This window comes from Pocillopora damicornis, chromosome 10, assembly GCF_964200805.1.
Source record: "Pocillopora damicornis chromosome 10, jaPocDami1.2, whole genome shotgun sequence".
NCBI classification, from domain to species: domain Eukaryota; kingdom Metazoa; phylum Cnidaria; class Anthozoa; order Scleractinia; family Pocilloporidae; genus Pocillopora; species Pocillopora damicornis.
In genome coordinates this window covers 15,961,311-15,976,108 of record NC_142679.1, presented here as the reverse complement: position 1 = coordinate 15,976,108, position 14,798 = coordinate 15,961,311, and the positions used below count along the sequence as shown (strand labels likewise).

The 14,798-nt window shown below is 35.2% G+C and overlaps 2 protein-coding genes across 2 annotated transcripts in view; one reads left to right on the top strand and one right to left on the bottom strand.

The window, feature by feature from the left end:
* LOC113680424 (protein flightless-1 homolog) overlaps positions 1 to 7,763 on the top strand; it is a 24,442-nt gene extending 16,679 nt beyond the window's left edge. Inside the window, exons 39-55 of the mRNA XM_089185854.1 lie at positions 81 to 195; positions 576 to 623; positions 1,150 to 1,206; positions 1,312 to 1,408; positions 1,822 to 1,958; positions 2,193 to 2,236; positions 2,453 to 2,513; positions 2,636 to 2,692; positions 2,962 to 3,060; positions 4,063 to 4,100; positions 4,351 to 4,416; positions 4,492 to 4,549; positions 4,759 to 4,848; positions 5,432 to 5,524; positions 5,842 to 5,889; positions 6,349 to 6,414; positions 6,871 to 7,763. Coding sequence (XP_089041980.1) covers positions 81 to 195; positions 576 to 623; positions 1,150 to 1,206; positions 1,312 to 1,408; positions 1,822 to 1,958; positions 2,193 to 2,236; positions 2,453 to 2,513; positions 2,636 to 2,692; positions 2,962 to 3,060; positions 4,063 to 4,100; positions 4,351 to 4,416; positions 4,492 to 4,549; positions 4,759 to 4,848; positions 5,432 to 5,524; positions 5,842 to 5,889; positions 6,349 to 6,414; positions 6,871 to 7,005 — 1,309 coding nt within the window. The 3' untranslated portion in view covers positions 7,006 to 7,763. The remainder of the gene's footprint in view (positions 1 to 80; positions 196 to 575; positions 624 to 1,149; positions 1,207 to 1,311; positions 1,409 to 1,821; positions 1,959 to 2,192; positions 2,237 to 2,452; positions 2,514 to 2,635; positions 2,693 to 2,961; positions 3,061 to 4,062; positions 4,101 to 4,350; positions 4,417 to 4,491; positions 4,550 to 4,758; positions 4,849 to 5,431; positions 5,525 to 5,841; positions 5,890 to 6,348; positions 6,415 to 6,870) is intronic.
* On the bottom strand, positions 7,569 to 14,732 carry LOC113680425 (growth factor receptor-bound protein 2). The gene is made up of 6 exons (XM_027197460.2): positions 14,501 to 14,732; positions 14,290 to 14,387; positions 12,952 to 13,052; positions 11,844 to 11,865; positions 10,325 to 10,487; positions 7,569 to 9,672 (listed from the first exon to the last, which is right to left on the bottom strand). Exons 1-6 carry the CDS (start codon positions 14,576 to 14,578, stop codon positions 9,487 to 9,489), a joined length of 648 nt encoding a protein of 215 aa, XP_027053261.2. The 5' UTR covers positions 14,579 to 14,732; the 3' UTR covers positions 7,569 to 9,486.
* Between the last annotated feature and the right edge of the window lie 66 nt (positions 14,733 to 14,798).

Below are 14,798 nucleotides of genomic sequence, written 5' to 3'. Positions count from 1 at the left end.
CTTTGAAATAAGGTGTATACTGTCTTATGTGATATCACCTTCTTCCAAAGATAACTAGTAATTTTTGTTTTTAATTCTAGGGCTGAATCCCAAATGTTTAAAGCTCGATTTATTGGCTGGGATGATGTGCTTGCAGTGGATTACACTCTCAGTGCTGATTATGTTGCAAAGGCATCAAAACAGCTCGGAGTCACTGTAAGTCATTTAGTATAAGTATCACGGAAATTTTGCTGTTTTGTAACAATAAATGAAAACTCAGCAACCATTTTGAATACACTATATTGTCATAAACTTGGAATAATGGTATATAAGGTGTGCTTGAGTATTGACAAAATAATTATTTTTAAGGGTGCCCTAATTTCTGGGTAAACAAAAATGTCTTCTTGTTAGTTATGTTGAGAAATGTCTCAAGTTCATGAATCTGCTAGTTACTTCCAAACAAAATGCTTGGTGATGGATGCATCAAAGCACAGATAAACAAAGTTCTGTGAATGCTTTTTTTTTTTTCATAATTGGAATGCTATTAATACTGATGACAAATAATAGTGAAAGTTTATTTGATCTTCTTTGGCCAGAACATAACCACAAAGGAAGCACAGGCTAAGCTCCAGAAGGTCGCAAAGGTAATGTTGATGGAAGCATGATTATAATTTTAGTTGTCATTACTAATGTTGCTGGATACATTACCTTGCTGTTGAAAAAGCATTCACTCATCTGTGTCTCAATCAAATTGAAATTCACAATCTCTTAGCAGGGTTGTTGCTAGGTGCCCAATGTGAGCAAAATTAGTTCAGATGAAAAAGCCATAATTGCTGGTAAAGTAATTGCTTGGCAAAGTAAGACAGCACTTCTGAAGTTATGCACTTACTATTGTTCCATATCAAACATTGTGTTTGAGTGGCCTCATGTGAAATTTCAGCCAACAGCTGTCCCTGGGGTGAACATCATGCTGTTTGCACTGCAACAGCACTCTCACTCAGCACAGTTTGCACCAGTTGTAGGGCTTCTCTTTATTAAGCATCATGGTGGAACTGAAATTATATCACATGCAAGTTTGAAGATTGACTTTACCTGTAACTCTTTGGTGATATTTATGATGATCAGCTCATCAGCTTCAGCTGCTTAACTTTGTTTACTTTCATCCACCAGGTTGATCTATCTGCTTTGTTCACTACTCGGCAACAGCCCATCCCTAATAATGAGCAGGTAATTAATTTTTTAACCTGATTTATCTGACAGGGGATTGCTTATTGATGGCATAAGCCCTTATTATTAATAGCTTTTATTCAAAACTGTTCTGTGTCCTTGAAGGAACAATATGTGGAGGAATGGAATGAAGATCTAGATGGTATGGAGTGCTTTGTTCTGGAGGGGAGAAAATTTGTCCGTCTTCCTGAAGAGGAAATTGGTGAGTCTCTTTGTTGTTTTAACCCTTTTACTCCCAGAAGTGATTAACTTGTACCTTCTCCCTATAATATCTATACATTATCTAGCCACCAGGTAATGAGAACACTCAAACTTATCAGGAAGAAGTTATCGTAATCTAAAAAAAAATTCTCATAACTTATTTACAAGGAATTGTGTGTTAGCTAGAGGGGAGAATTAACAATCAGATCTTGGGAGTTCAAGGGTTAAGGAAAGACCAGAAATAATGTTATGTACATCCTATTACCTGGTTTTGTACAAATGGATAACCTTGCATTGCTGTGTTCAGGTTTGTCTCTATCTATTGAGGAGCAAGAATTTTGCAAAAGAAATTCATTTAGTTTGCTCTGATGCTGCATTTACAATGTTTTGGTTTTGATGTTATTATTCTGTCAGGACATTTTCATACTGGAGACTGTTATGTGTTCTTGTGTCGTTACTGGGTGCCAGTGGAACAACCTGAGGGAGAGGAAGATGATGATGAACCAGTGGAACAAGAAGAAGACTTTCAATGTGTTGTGTACTTCTGGCAGGTTATTACTGATTATGTATTCTATTTAATGTTAATATTTAATGTTGCCATGATTCCAAATGACATCAAAATATGGAGAGGACAAAAAAAATGATACACTGCTTAAGATTCAGCAATAATATGTATGTTAATATCATGAGGTTTGATTTACAATGATCTTAAAAGCTTTACTTGGAAGAACATTTTCCCTCATTCACTATTCAGTTGCCTGTTTGTTTTCATTTTGATTTTACAGGGAAGAGATGCAAACCAGATGGGTTGGCTGACATTTACGTTCAGGTAATGCTTCCTAAAAGAGTATTTTAATGATTTGTTTACTTATTGGTACATCAGTTTACCAAATTTTGATTTACTTTTAAAACCTTAATCGGGAGTGTTCACTTGAATGTGACGTCTGAGCAATCAGCAGAGTTTGTTGTATTTGATGCCTGAGCAGTTAAATTCATAGAATGTAACTTGACATCAATCTAACAGTGATTAATTTTTCTTTTCCAGTCTTCAGAAGAAATTTGAGTTGTTATTTGGTGAAAAACTAGAGGTTGTGAAGACACAGCAGGTACGACGTATTCTGAATAAAAAAGTTAAGCAGTGTAGATCAGATCTTTAATTTTATTATGACTGACCAACCAAGTGAATGCTCAACAGTCTTCAATATCTGTGCTTTTGTGTATTTTTCAGCAACAAGAGGCCCCAAGATTTCTAGCTCATTTCAAAGGAAAGTTCATCATTCACAAGGTAAAAGTATAATTTATGCCCCAAGTAGGGAAAGGATTCCATCCATTGATTATTTTTTATTGAAACTAGGAATAAAGTGTTTAAGTTAAGTGGTCTCAACCCTTTACATCCTAGCATCATTATGCATATTCTCCATACTGTTCTCTATACAATTGCTAAAGTGCTGACAAGGAGAATTTGCTTAACAATCAAGATCTTCTCTGTCATTTCCTCTATTCTTGCGACCTTAATGTGTAATGCAGTTAATGCTTCACTTGATCTATCAATAGGGAAAACGCAAGGAGCCAGTGAAACCAGAAGAAAAGAATAAACCTCAGTTCTACCATATCCGCTCCAGTGGCGGCATTCTGGCCAAGAGAGTGATTCAGGTACAAAAAGAAGATCACTGCTATGGGTTAGCATTTTCAATAAAAAGAAAAGAACTTCCTGACATTTTACATTGTAGTCGTCAGAGATAGCATCACTTGTAAAGTTAGATTTCTCCTTAACTCTTTAAAAGATGTAATATAAGTTATTATCAATGTTAATCAGACATTTATACAGTTGCTGTCTTGCTTGCTTCATTCAAGTGTATTTTGAATCCTAATTTTTGTTGTTGTTCAGTAATGTCCATTACTGTAGGTAACAAGTATATGTGGGTACATTTTATGCTGGTTTTTCTCCTGCTTTCTGCAGTCCTTTGGCCTCTTTAGGGGTATAGCATGGAATTTTTAGGGGAATTGAAACTCAGGGTACTTACATAACTCTTCACTTGGATATCCATTCTGTGTTTTCTCAAGCAACACTTTTGCCCCATTCACACCAGCGAAACATGTTCAATTAAATTTGGTTTAAATGAATGAAAATCAGAAACAGAAATGAAAAGTTAAATTTGCCATAGGATTCAAGTCATCTCTAATTTGTATTTTCAGTGCTAAATTTGAATATGACAAAGATCATTTTAAGCAGTTTTTATGAAGAAAACAATTTTTTAACCCATGTTAAACAAAACAGCTTGAAAACATGTTTGAGCTTTAGTGTAAATGTGTTATTTATTGTATATCATGAGCATTGAGTGTTGTTACCATGTAGATACTTTTTATCACTCTAATTATCAAGTTGCAAATTGCTGAATTGAACTGAAAAATAAAAAACCTTATCTCAGGGAGGAGGGGTTGGGGGGATGGACAGGCATCCTCAGGCCCCCTCCTCTCCCTTACCCTACCCTAGCTATGTCCCTGCTTTTTCAATCCAATTGTGAGTCATACGGCATCAAAATGCTTCCTTCGCCCTTGTTTGACTTAAATTTTACACTGAGGTATCTCACAAAATCAGAGCTTTGTGTATCTTATCAAAAATGATGGTTGTTGCTTTAATTATTTAATCTTCAGATTGAAACTGATGCTAGACATCTGAACTCTGAATTCTGGTAAGCCTCATCTTTGAATTTTTCAGCATGAAGTACTAAATTGTGGTCAATGGAGTTACTACAGCTTACTGGAGCACTGAAGGGTTATTTTTTCCAGAGGTTACCATTATAGTAATGCTGGCTGTAGGCTTGTGAAGACAAACTTAAATTTCGGAAGTTAACAGATATGAGAATGGTTAAAAACTATAGTTAGTGATTATGCAGTTACAAAAAAAATTCTCAACTCAGTTATGAATATTCTATTTTCCAGCTACATCCTGAAAGTTCCATTTGAAAATTACTCTGAAGATGGAATCATATATGTATGGATTGGCAGGTATTTTTATTTGTTTGTTTCCACTGTTTTGTTCTCTCTTTGAAATTAACCTGAATGTTTCTTTTAAACAAACAGCAAAGTCTCAGAAAGTGAAGCTGATCATGCCAAGGAACTCGGAAATGAAATTTGGGATGTAAGTCAGAAAACTTCTCAAATTTAGATCTTATTTAGGACCCACTCCACAGAAAGAAGTTGGTTTTGAGAGATTTTTTGTCATGTTGACTTGTCCATGTTACTGATCTTTACCTTTGACAAACAGACTACCTGTGGTGGCCCATGTTAATTTTGTTTTTTGTTACATTTGTCTTCTCTGATTTTATTTTTTTCTTGTGTGTATCTTAGAGTGGCTACACAGTTCAAATTGTCAATGAAGGAGATGAACCAGAGAACTTCTTCTGGGTGGGTCTTGGAGGAAAGAAAGACTATGATAAGGTGTGTGTTTCACTACCTAAAACTTTATTTAGTTTCAGAGGGACTATATCTTTATCAAGAAGCTTTGGGAGTCAGGACCTGCTTGTTTGATTGTTGGATAAGGCTGTCCACTGGATAAATTGCTATCAGGTGAATAGCACAGTACATTTTGTTGACAGTTATCTGCTGGATAGCAATTTATCTGCTCCTTTTATACAACTGGGTCCTGGTAGCTAGTTGGCTTACCACAAAGAACAATGCAACAAGCCCTGGCATTGAGTTGGGGCAGTTTTGAATATAGCTTAGTTATTTAGTAGGACCACAGTGAAGTGAAGGAACAAAAACTTGTATGAAACAGAATGGATGGGTGCTACATTTAAGCATTGGAAAGTGGATTTCAGGGTAGCAAAATGTGCTCTTCTAATAAGCAGTTGGTTTGAGCTTCCCAAGAATCACATAGAAGATAAATTTTTTTTCTGATATTAGCAGATAACTTGGTCTGTTTCCCAAGGTTAACTTTAGATTTCCTTTGCCCTCCCATAGGGGTCAGATTTTACTGTTAGGGATCATGTTTCACATGTGTTTTTTGCCTGTATCTTTGCAGTCTGCAGAGTACATCAATTATGCTCGTCTGTTCCGCTGTTCTAATGAAAAGGGGTACTTTTCAGTCTCTGAAAAGTGTTCTGATTTTTGTCAGGTGAGACTGTAAATAGGTGTATGTTTACTTAACTAGGGCTGCAAAAAGAAGACAAAGTATAGAATTTTCTAAAGCTAGATTCTTGTTAAGGAGAAGTGTCAATAGTGTTTACTTGTTTTATATGAATTAATATTTTTGTGTCAAAAAATTGGTACTATGTAGAAAAGAAACTATGGAGAAAAATTCACAGAAATGTATTAATCTTTACCATACTTATTGAACTGATTTGAACTTTTCCAGTGGTATTACCATTTCTAAACCTGTACTTACCTCACTTTTTTGTTTGTTTGTTTGTTTGTTTATTTACTTTGGTTTAGGATGACCTAGCAAGTGAAGATGTTATGATTCTTGACACTGGACATGAGGTATTGATGGCAATAATTGGCAGTTTTTTACAGTTTGAAATTTAGTTGTTTAACTCTTGAACTCTGAAGATCTGATTGTTAATTCTCCCCTCTAGCTGCTACACATTTCCTTGTAAATAAGTTACAAGAATTTGGTGTTTGATCAAGATAACAACTTCTACCTGATAAGTTTGAGTATTCTCATAACGAGTTTGCTGGATAATATATGGATAATATAGGGAGAAGTTACATCTTAATCACAGTTTTCTACAGTGTAAAATTCCATTGGTTAAGTACTGTTTTTTTTGTCTTAAACTGATGATCAGAGCTGTATTGACATGATTAATAGACCAGTAATATTTTAATTGATAAATGCCCAAACTGTTAAATTGTGTCAAGTTTATCTATTGTCCGACAAAGCAGATGCAGTCAACCTTTAGCCATGTAACAGACAAACTGTAAACCCATTTTATTCTTCAGGTATATGTTTGGATGGGACCTCAGTCCAGTGATGTTGAAAGGAAGATGGCCATCAAAAGTACACAGGTATTTTTATCAACACAACACTGTCAGTGCACTTGAAATGTCAGCTTTACAGAGCTCTTTACCATGGCCACCTTATATTATCAACTCAGTTCATTAAACCAATTAATCTTGTAATACCCACCTCTGACACAGCACTGCAGTTTTAAAAAAGTGATCACTCCCCCTTTTTTATGCTCACTGCAGTTTAAAAAGGGGGAGGGGGGGAAGGTACAGACCTCTTCTTTCAAAGTACAAGCATATAGAGGTTGAATTAGGGGTGCTTCTAAGAGGCTTTGGTGTTACCACAGTGACTTTCTGCATCAAGGAAACATCTTGATTTGTTTCATGATGTGTGGGGGTTTGTGCAATGATATTTTCAATTATCCCTCTGTAAAAGATTATGGTTGTAATCCTTCAAAAGTAAAGACTGAAATTATTACAAGTGAAGGAAAACTGTTATTGCAATATCTTTGTTAGGTTTATATTCAGCATCTTATGCAGCTGGACAGTGGTCCAATCAGGAAGCTGCGCTGCACCTTCAGAGGGAAAGAACCACACCACTTTACCAGATGCTTTCATGGCTGGGGCCAATTTCACGATCCAAAGATGTAAAATTTTGCAATTTAGTAGCCCTGAGCCACAGGGAAAAGACATCGACAAGCCATCTTTGAACATGATGGGTTTCCCAGTATACTTCTTTCCTGCCAAGAAAAAGTTGTTGAACACACATTTACAGGAATGAATGCTCAACAATAGTAGGGCTGCCTTAATTCTGAAAGCCACATTCTTAACTTTGGACAATGTGGTGCTGTTTATCACTCTGCAGTTTCAACGATCATTAAAATGCTAGTCAGTTTTTCTTTTATTGAAGGAATGGAAAGGGTATAAATCTGCAAGCAAAGTATCAGGGAAACATAAAGAAATGGTGTGGAAAATGAGGGAGGTAATCTAAATTGGAGCAATGTCCAAAGAACTTTCAAATCCAGTTGACTTTGACATCATATTTTCACTGGCAAGAACAAGTTCTTTCAGTTTTGCGACACCTGATAAATGGAAAGTACTCCAAGTGTCAAAATGATTCTCTAAGCAACTCCACAGCCTTACACCTGTTTCTACAGTAAATCTCTTGTAGAAAATAAACCATTTTGCATTATTTAACATAGAGTACAATAGACTTTGTTTAAATTGATCTTTATTGATAACAAAATGATTTTACTCTTGTTGAGAAGGTTAACACACTTTTTATGTCAAGATTTACAAAAAAATGTGTAAATATTTCTGTGAAAGTGTAATGAATGTAGGTTAATCCTTGCACTTAGAAAGTTTTGAGCCTTTGAAGCAATTTATTAAATGGAAAAACTTCAAAGGAACATCTTGGTCTATTGCATATAAGTATTCATTATTTTGTTGCTGCACACAATTCTTTATACTTTTTACTCTATTGCATTTATTTATTAAGTGCATATGATTTATGCCATAGTGTTTTTTTAATAACCTATTAAAAAAATAATACGACTCAATCCCTCAAACCAGCCTGATTTTTAGAATTTCCTTGCAGCTTGATGATAGACTAAACATACTGCTATGGCATACTTTGTCATCCCCAAAGGATGTTAAGAAAACAACATCCTTTTTACACTTCTCTTAGTATTAAAAATGACAAACAATTAAAAATGATACATATTACTTTACAATTCCAAGTCATTGATCCACTGATTGCTTAAGAAGCCACCAAAAAAAAAATACAACTTTATACCAATTCTTTTTAAAGTTAAATATAATTATAATTATTGTAATATTTAGGGTGGATATACCACAAATTAATACTGTTACCAGAAAAGACACAGTCCTTTCACTGCACCCTCAGTTCAATAACCTACTTCCCAAGTTTCAATATGTATTACCAGTTACTACTTCTACGATAAGTACCTAGTTTGCAACACCTGCTTTGGATATCAGAAATGTTTGTGTACCTCTTACTAGCCAAGTTCAAAGTCTTGACTGTAAATTATAGACCAAGTTTTTTCCTGCTCAGACTTGTGGCCCAATTGCAAGGCAGAAAAACTTGTCTCCATAGCTTAAAATATGGACTTAGAAATTGAGGTCAATAGGACATTAACCCTTTAAGTCCCACAAGTGACCTTGACAGAATTTCTCCTTACACTATCAGTACGATATCAAACAGACGTTAATGAGAATAAAGAAAAACATCAATAAGGGGATTATTGGTAGATCCAATTCCAAATTCTCTACACTAACATCACATGAATTGTATGGCAAAAATTAAGGAAAATTACTAAAATGAAATCTTAGGAGTTAAAGGGCTAATTATATATTGTAGCTCCACATAGAAGAGGAAGATTCCAATTCAAAGCTTTTGAATGTAAAACACACTGATTAATTGACCAATCATAGCATACATACTTATGAAGAGATATGATAATTAGTCATCAGGATCAAATCTGAGTTTCAACAGGTACATCATGATAAAGATAACACTTATTAGATACAGTTAAAAAAACTGATTAAAAAATATACAAACATTTTAATCTATGTCATAGGAATAACTAAGTGTATTACTTTTGCAAAATAAAAATAATGGATCAATGGGGTAATTTCTAAGGCTTAAAAATATATCTTAACTATGGAAATTAAATTGTTTTATTTGCAAAATGACCCTCAAGAACAATGATAAAAACGGCAAATAAAACTTCATACTTACAAGGAAATGGTGACAAGCTAAATTAATGTACATCTGGTGTGAATTCTATTTGTTAGGTGGTAAGATTCTTTGAAATATCAGTAAAACTATATTCACCATCTAACGACAAATTTAAACAAGGACATTTTAAAGTGTTTCATTGAACAAGCTACAAACTGTGAATTCTATTTACAAAGAATGTTGGAAAACTTTGGGCCAGTTATTTTAACTAGTCTTCATCATCTCCAATTCAGCTGACCATTATGTTTGTATTTCGATTTTGAACAGCTATCACCTATAAAGAATCTTTCAGTTAATTTATTGTCTAAGGCTGCTTTCTTAGTTTAATTTTGTTAAAATAACTGGCCCTGAATGTTTGATTTCTATTCCATTTATGTTTGGTTAGGTGTTGGGGCAGTTACATAGTTTGAAGGAAAGATCCCAATAGCTCCATTGACTTGTCCCTTCCACCAATCAGGATTACTTTTATCCAACACTGTTATCCACTGACCTGCCGTGAAACTCAGCTCATCTGAGTCTTGCGCAGCAAAATTAAACAAGGCCTGCACCATCTCATCCTATTTTATAAAGGGAAAGAATCATTCATTTGACCCTTTGATTCCCAAGAGTAGGAAGTAAAATAATACACCAGTTTTATCAATGAAATTTTGACAATTTTAAGCATCATGTTTATGTAATTGGAAAGTTTAAGTCAACATTTGCAGTTTCTTTCGTGTAGGCTACTGGATAGATGTTTCAGTGAAAGCTGGTTACTGGTGGTCAAACACCACTTGTAGGAACTCTCAGGGCCATTGGTTTAGCCTGTGGGCAGGGTTCACATGTTTGGGATTTGCCACACAGCTCTCTATTATCTTATTGGCAGCTGCTACAAGAATTTAGTGAAACCCCTGCAACTAGATTCTTTTTCTTTCGGAAAATATGTCAACTGTCTTTTTTTTTCCTGATTAAACAATGGGTATTTGAGACTTATGGTTTTAATCAATAAGTAACAGGACTTTTTGTCATCCAGTTCTGTCTTAAGTACTGACACTAAAATAATCAAGCAATCAGACTTGTGTTTTTACCATTATTAAATAAACTGCAAGGAATACTCTGATGATAAGGAAATTTTAAAAAATCACCAACCAAGGAACATTGTTCACAGGATAGATCACCAAATTCTTAGGTCGGGCCAATATGGATAACGTTAAAGGCACACATGTAACTTACTCTTAAGTCTGTATCACTGAGGAATATTTGTTGATTGTTGCTGACTGAGTTTGTTTTGTGGTGCTCTACCAACATGTTGAGAGATGAAAACTTTCTTATCCACAAATAGTACTTCCTCTCCTCATTTTTAAAAATTTTGAAGTGCTGAACATGGTCGCCAGTTCTGATGAAGAGAAATTTTTTATTTGTTATAAAAGCTTTGACCACCTGACTCTACTAACTAAGTATATAGACATAAACTAAACTTGCACCCACAGGAAATGCTGTGGTGACCACTAAATACAAGTTGATCACCTATGACAGGTTCCACAATAGAGAGGTACAAACACACTCTTGAAAATACTACTAGCATTGATTTCGGGAGATGAACATGGATTAAATATGCTTGAAAGCCTGTCCTTTGTTTCATCTGAGTGCTTCTGCTCTGAGCGACCATTCAGCACAGGTGGAAGACAATACAAATAGGCTGTTGGGACTTGGTTAAAGGGTGACTGCCACAGTTTAATAGAGGTGAAAAAAAGTGTTTGAGAGAACAGAATTTTGTGACTGACAACTTAGCTCTTAATACAGGGTGACCACTTAATCCTTTAACTTCCAAGATTCCATTATAATTTCTCCTTACTGTCTGCAAATAGTTCTTGTGATGTTAGTTTGGAGAATTTGGTATTGGATCAACTAATAATCCCCTACTTGAGATTTTTCTTTAATTATTCTCATCACTTGTCTGCTTGATATTGTACTGATATTGTAAGGAGAAATTCTGTCTTGGTCACTCACAGAAGTTAACAAAGAGCCACTTAATGCAGGTTTGACTGTGGTAACTTAAGAAAGATGATATGTACAGTGTGCTAAGTGTTCTCCTGTGATCAAAGCTATTTAGGGAGACCACAGGAAGAAACAGAGATGCAATGGACATTGTCCCTGAGTCCTGATCTAGTTATTTAGGAATTATTCCATATTGAGCTTATGTTAAGTAAATAAATGATGGATTAAGTATGCATAATGAGATTTAGTATATGACCTGGTAACCAGAATTGAGTTACCTAATTATACAGTTAACACTCAAAAACAACATTCAAAGCCAAGAGTTTATTTTTTGTTTTATTCCAAGTACCTGGATGGGTACTGGTTATTTTTCACAAAACCTGAGCTAATGTAGTGGGCGAACAGCAATGTAACAACATTCAATCTAAATACAGAAGCAAACTATTTACCACTCATCCTAAATAGGAGTTTGACATACATTTCTTATGATATTCCCACATTAGCTGCATTGGCAGGCATTCACTTTTGTTTGGTGGCTGAATCCCAAACTTACAGTAGCAACTGTAGATTAGTGAGGTGGAGTGTTGTGCTAAAGGGGTAAGTTGTGTTGTCAAGTTGTCATGGCACAAAAGAGCCTTATCTCTATTAATCCCTAACCATTCACTGACCTATAGAATATGCTGTGTTTTACTAATTCGTTTATAGGTTTTAAAAATTCAGTGATAAGGCAGAAATATTGCAAGATCATCCTTACCTAACAGACAGAGAGAAGTCTCCTGAAAAGTGATAACATCAAAAGAATTAACAACAGAGCAAAAAGAACACCCATATCCTAAATTATCTTATAGACACTCCTTCTTAACCTTTAACTCCCATGAGTGACCAAGAGAGAATTTCTCCTCACTACATTTATACAACATCATGTAGACAAGTGATGAGAATAAAGAAAAATATCAATTATAGGATTACTAATTGGTCCGATACCAAATTCTCCAAACTAACACAATGAGATTGGCTAACAGTAAGGAGAATTACTACTGAGATCTTGAGAGTTAAAGGGTTAAAAAAACACCCCTTATCTAACAGCACCCCCCCCCCCTTGCTGCTATGCTTTTAAGAGACCCATCACTAATAAACTCACTCTGCAATAGACACCCCCCTCAAACATAAATATATATATATACATTATATATTATTCCAAACAGCATGACAGAGCAAAATCAGTAAGTTTTCTCAGTTTCTTCCTTGACTAGAAATGGTTTGCATGTTTTGCCTTGTTCATGGTCAGGTTTAAAGTAGTGGCATATTACTGGCTATGCTAAATATGCCCAACCATTTGAAAGTCATTCTGAACCAGAACCATGATTGACATTTACAAGAACTACATGGAAAACAGTTACTAGTAATGATAATTTGTGATCTCTTAGAGAAGAGTCAACAAAAAAGCAAAAAGACTGCCTAGATTTGTGACAACCCATAGCATGCAATTACCAATTCATTGAAATAAGAATTTTGCATTTTATTGTATGATTGATTGTAATATTTTTTTTAGCAAGAATAAGTTAATTGTGAACCATTGTTAAAGTAATCAGTTCCCCAAAATCAGATGGAGGACATCAGTGCTAGTGATATCCTTTCACTAGAAAGGATATCAGGATAAAGAATAAACAGAAAATCCTCTGTAAAACAAAGGGAGTGATGCAAAGAAGCCTCTGAGACTAAAGTGAGCTCTTCCCTCACAAAAAACATGATCAAGGCCACAGAAGGAAGAGGGTACAACTTCTTCTATCTAAAATACAATAGCCATGGTCCCAAGAGGGGCCATTTAAATATCGCATAGACATGACTGAACTGACCAATACCTGGTGAGCTCTCACTCTCTCGGATGAGAAAGGCACCTTCATGTTGGACCTGCAGAAGTGCTTCCTCTGCTTGTCTTCTTGTTATTTTACCATGGAACCAGCTACAATAACATTTCAGTACAGTCAGCAACAACAACAAATACATATTACAATGTTCTTAAGTTATACCTTTTCTACATTCACTTCTTGGGTGCCAATTGAGGGCCACAGGTACAAAAGTTGATCTCACACAAAACCATACCTGCTGATCAAATTCTTATGCCTATAGAAATATTTGTGCTACTGCCACTTTTATCAATACATTTAAAGTATGAGTAGCATGAATGTTTTCAAGAAAAGATCAGGTTTTTTAATGATTCTTTTTTACCAAAAGCCTCCAATTTAAGAAGAAGAGCAAACTCTTCACCACACCCACAAATATTTTTAGTACATGATGCTAAATCTTTGGAAATTTCAGAAATGACCGAGTCTTCTAAAATTGGTAGGTATACAAAACAGCTGTAAAAATCTGGAATTCCATCCCTTCCCAACAATCAACACAAAGGTTATGGTCTTTGATGACTGACCATATAGGTGAAAGGTTTGTCTTATACCTGAGACCTTAGTTAAACTTTCGTAGTGGCGATCGAGGACCTCACTTCAAGTTCAGCAAGGAGTGAAAACAAATTAGTTCTAGTTGCTTCTTTTCCCCCTTGAAAGCAAAGTTGAAAATTCCCCTCACACAGATGACAACATGAGGTTCGCGTGCATTTCAAGCAAAAGTTGCAAAAGAAATAAATGAGAAAACCAAAAGTGCCATAAATTTCTCGATCAAATTATTCAGCAGAGACCCTGAAGCTGTCATAAGTACAATGTTCATTCAAAGAGGCAATTGTGTTGTGGAAATATGAGCTGTAATGCGTTTTTCAAAACAATCAAGGTAAGAGGCTTCAAATATAATCGATAACAATGCGATATGCGTATTAGATTGTTTCTGTTAATTGTAAATCTCTCAACGGCTCAGCACCGCTTAGTGCACAATCAAAATGCAGAATTACACGCACAATATTGCAGAATATCAGACGGAGCTTAGAATTGATCAATTGATCAGTCGCTCGATTTGAAACGACGGAAGTCAAATCAACTGAGGGGAACTTCCTGACCTATTAACTTAAGAAAGGAGATCATTTCATTCAAACATCATCTATGGTGCAACCAAAGAATTTGTCCCACATTTCATAACAGCACATTCGACGTTTCAAATCACAAGCTAAAAAACATTGAAATTCACTCGTGAATCGAAACAAAAACTTAAAAATGAAACTGTCACATCGATCTTCGGGTAAAATTTGAGCATACCTGTGAGGTCTCATCGTTATATAGGTGTTTGGAATCCAACCTTCTCGATCGTTTTGTTCTGCTTTATACCAATTTCTGTCCTCATCTTTGTCTAAGATCTGAAAATAAATGATATTTGGCTGCAAAATGATGCATAATCAAAGACTGAAAACCTGAAAGTCGAGTGCCAATAAATTATTTGAGTTTACATATTAAAAGAAACCCTGTTTACATTCAGAACGCTGCCTTTTTCGAAGGAGAGTTCGTCATCTTGAGAAGCAGTAAACTTATATTTCGCCACGGCCTCCATCAACAAAATTTCCTGTCTTCAACCAGCAAAATGATTCACCGAGAATAAAATGGGTCTAGTTTAACACCGCCAAAATTCAACACAACATGAAAACTGCTCATCTTCGATATGATTAATGCAGGAAGTGAACAGTAGGTTTTGGGATAAACAACTCGTTACCAGGTAAACTCGGCCAAAAATACGATTTCCTTTTATAGCAAAAAATTTTAAATGGCTGAGT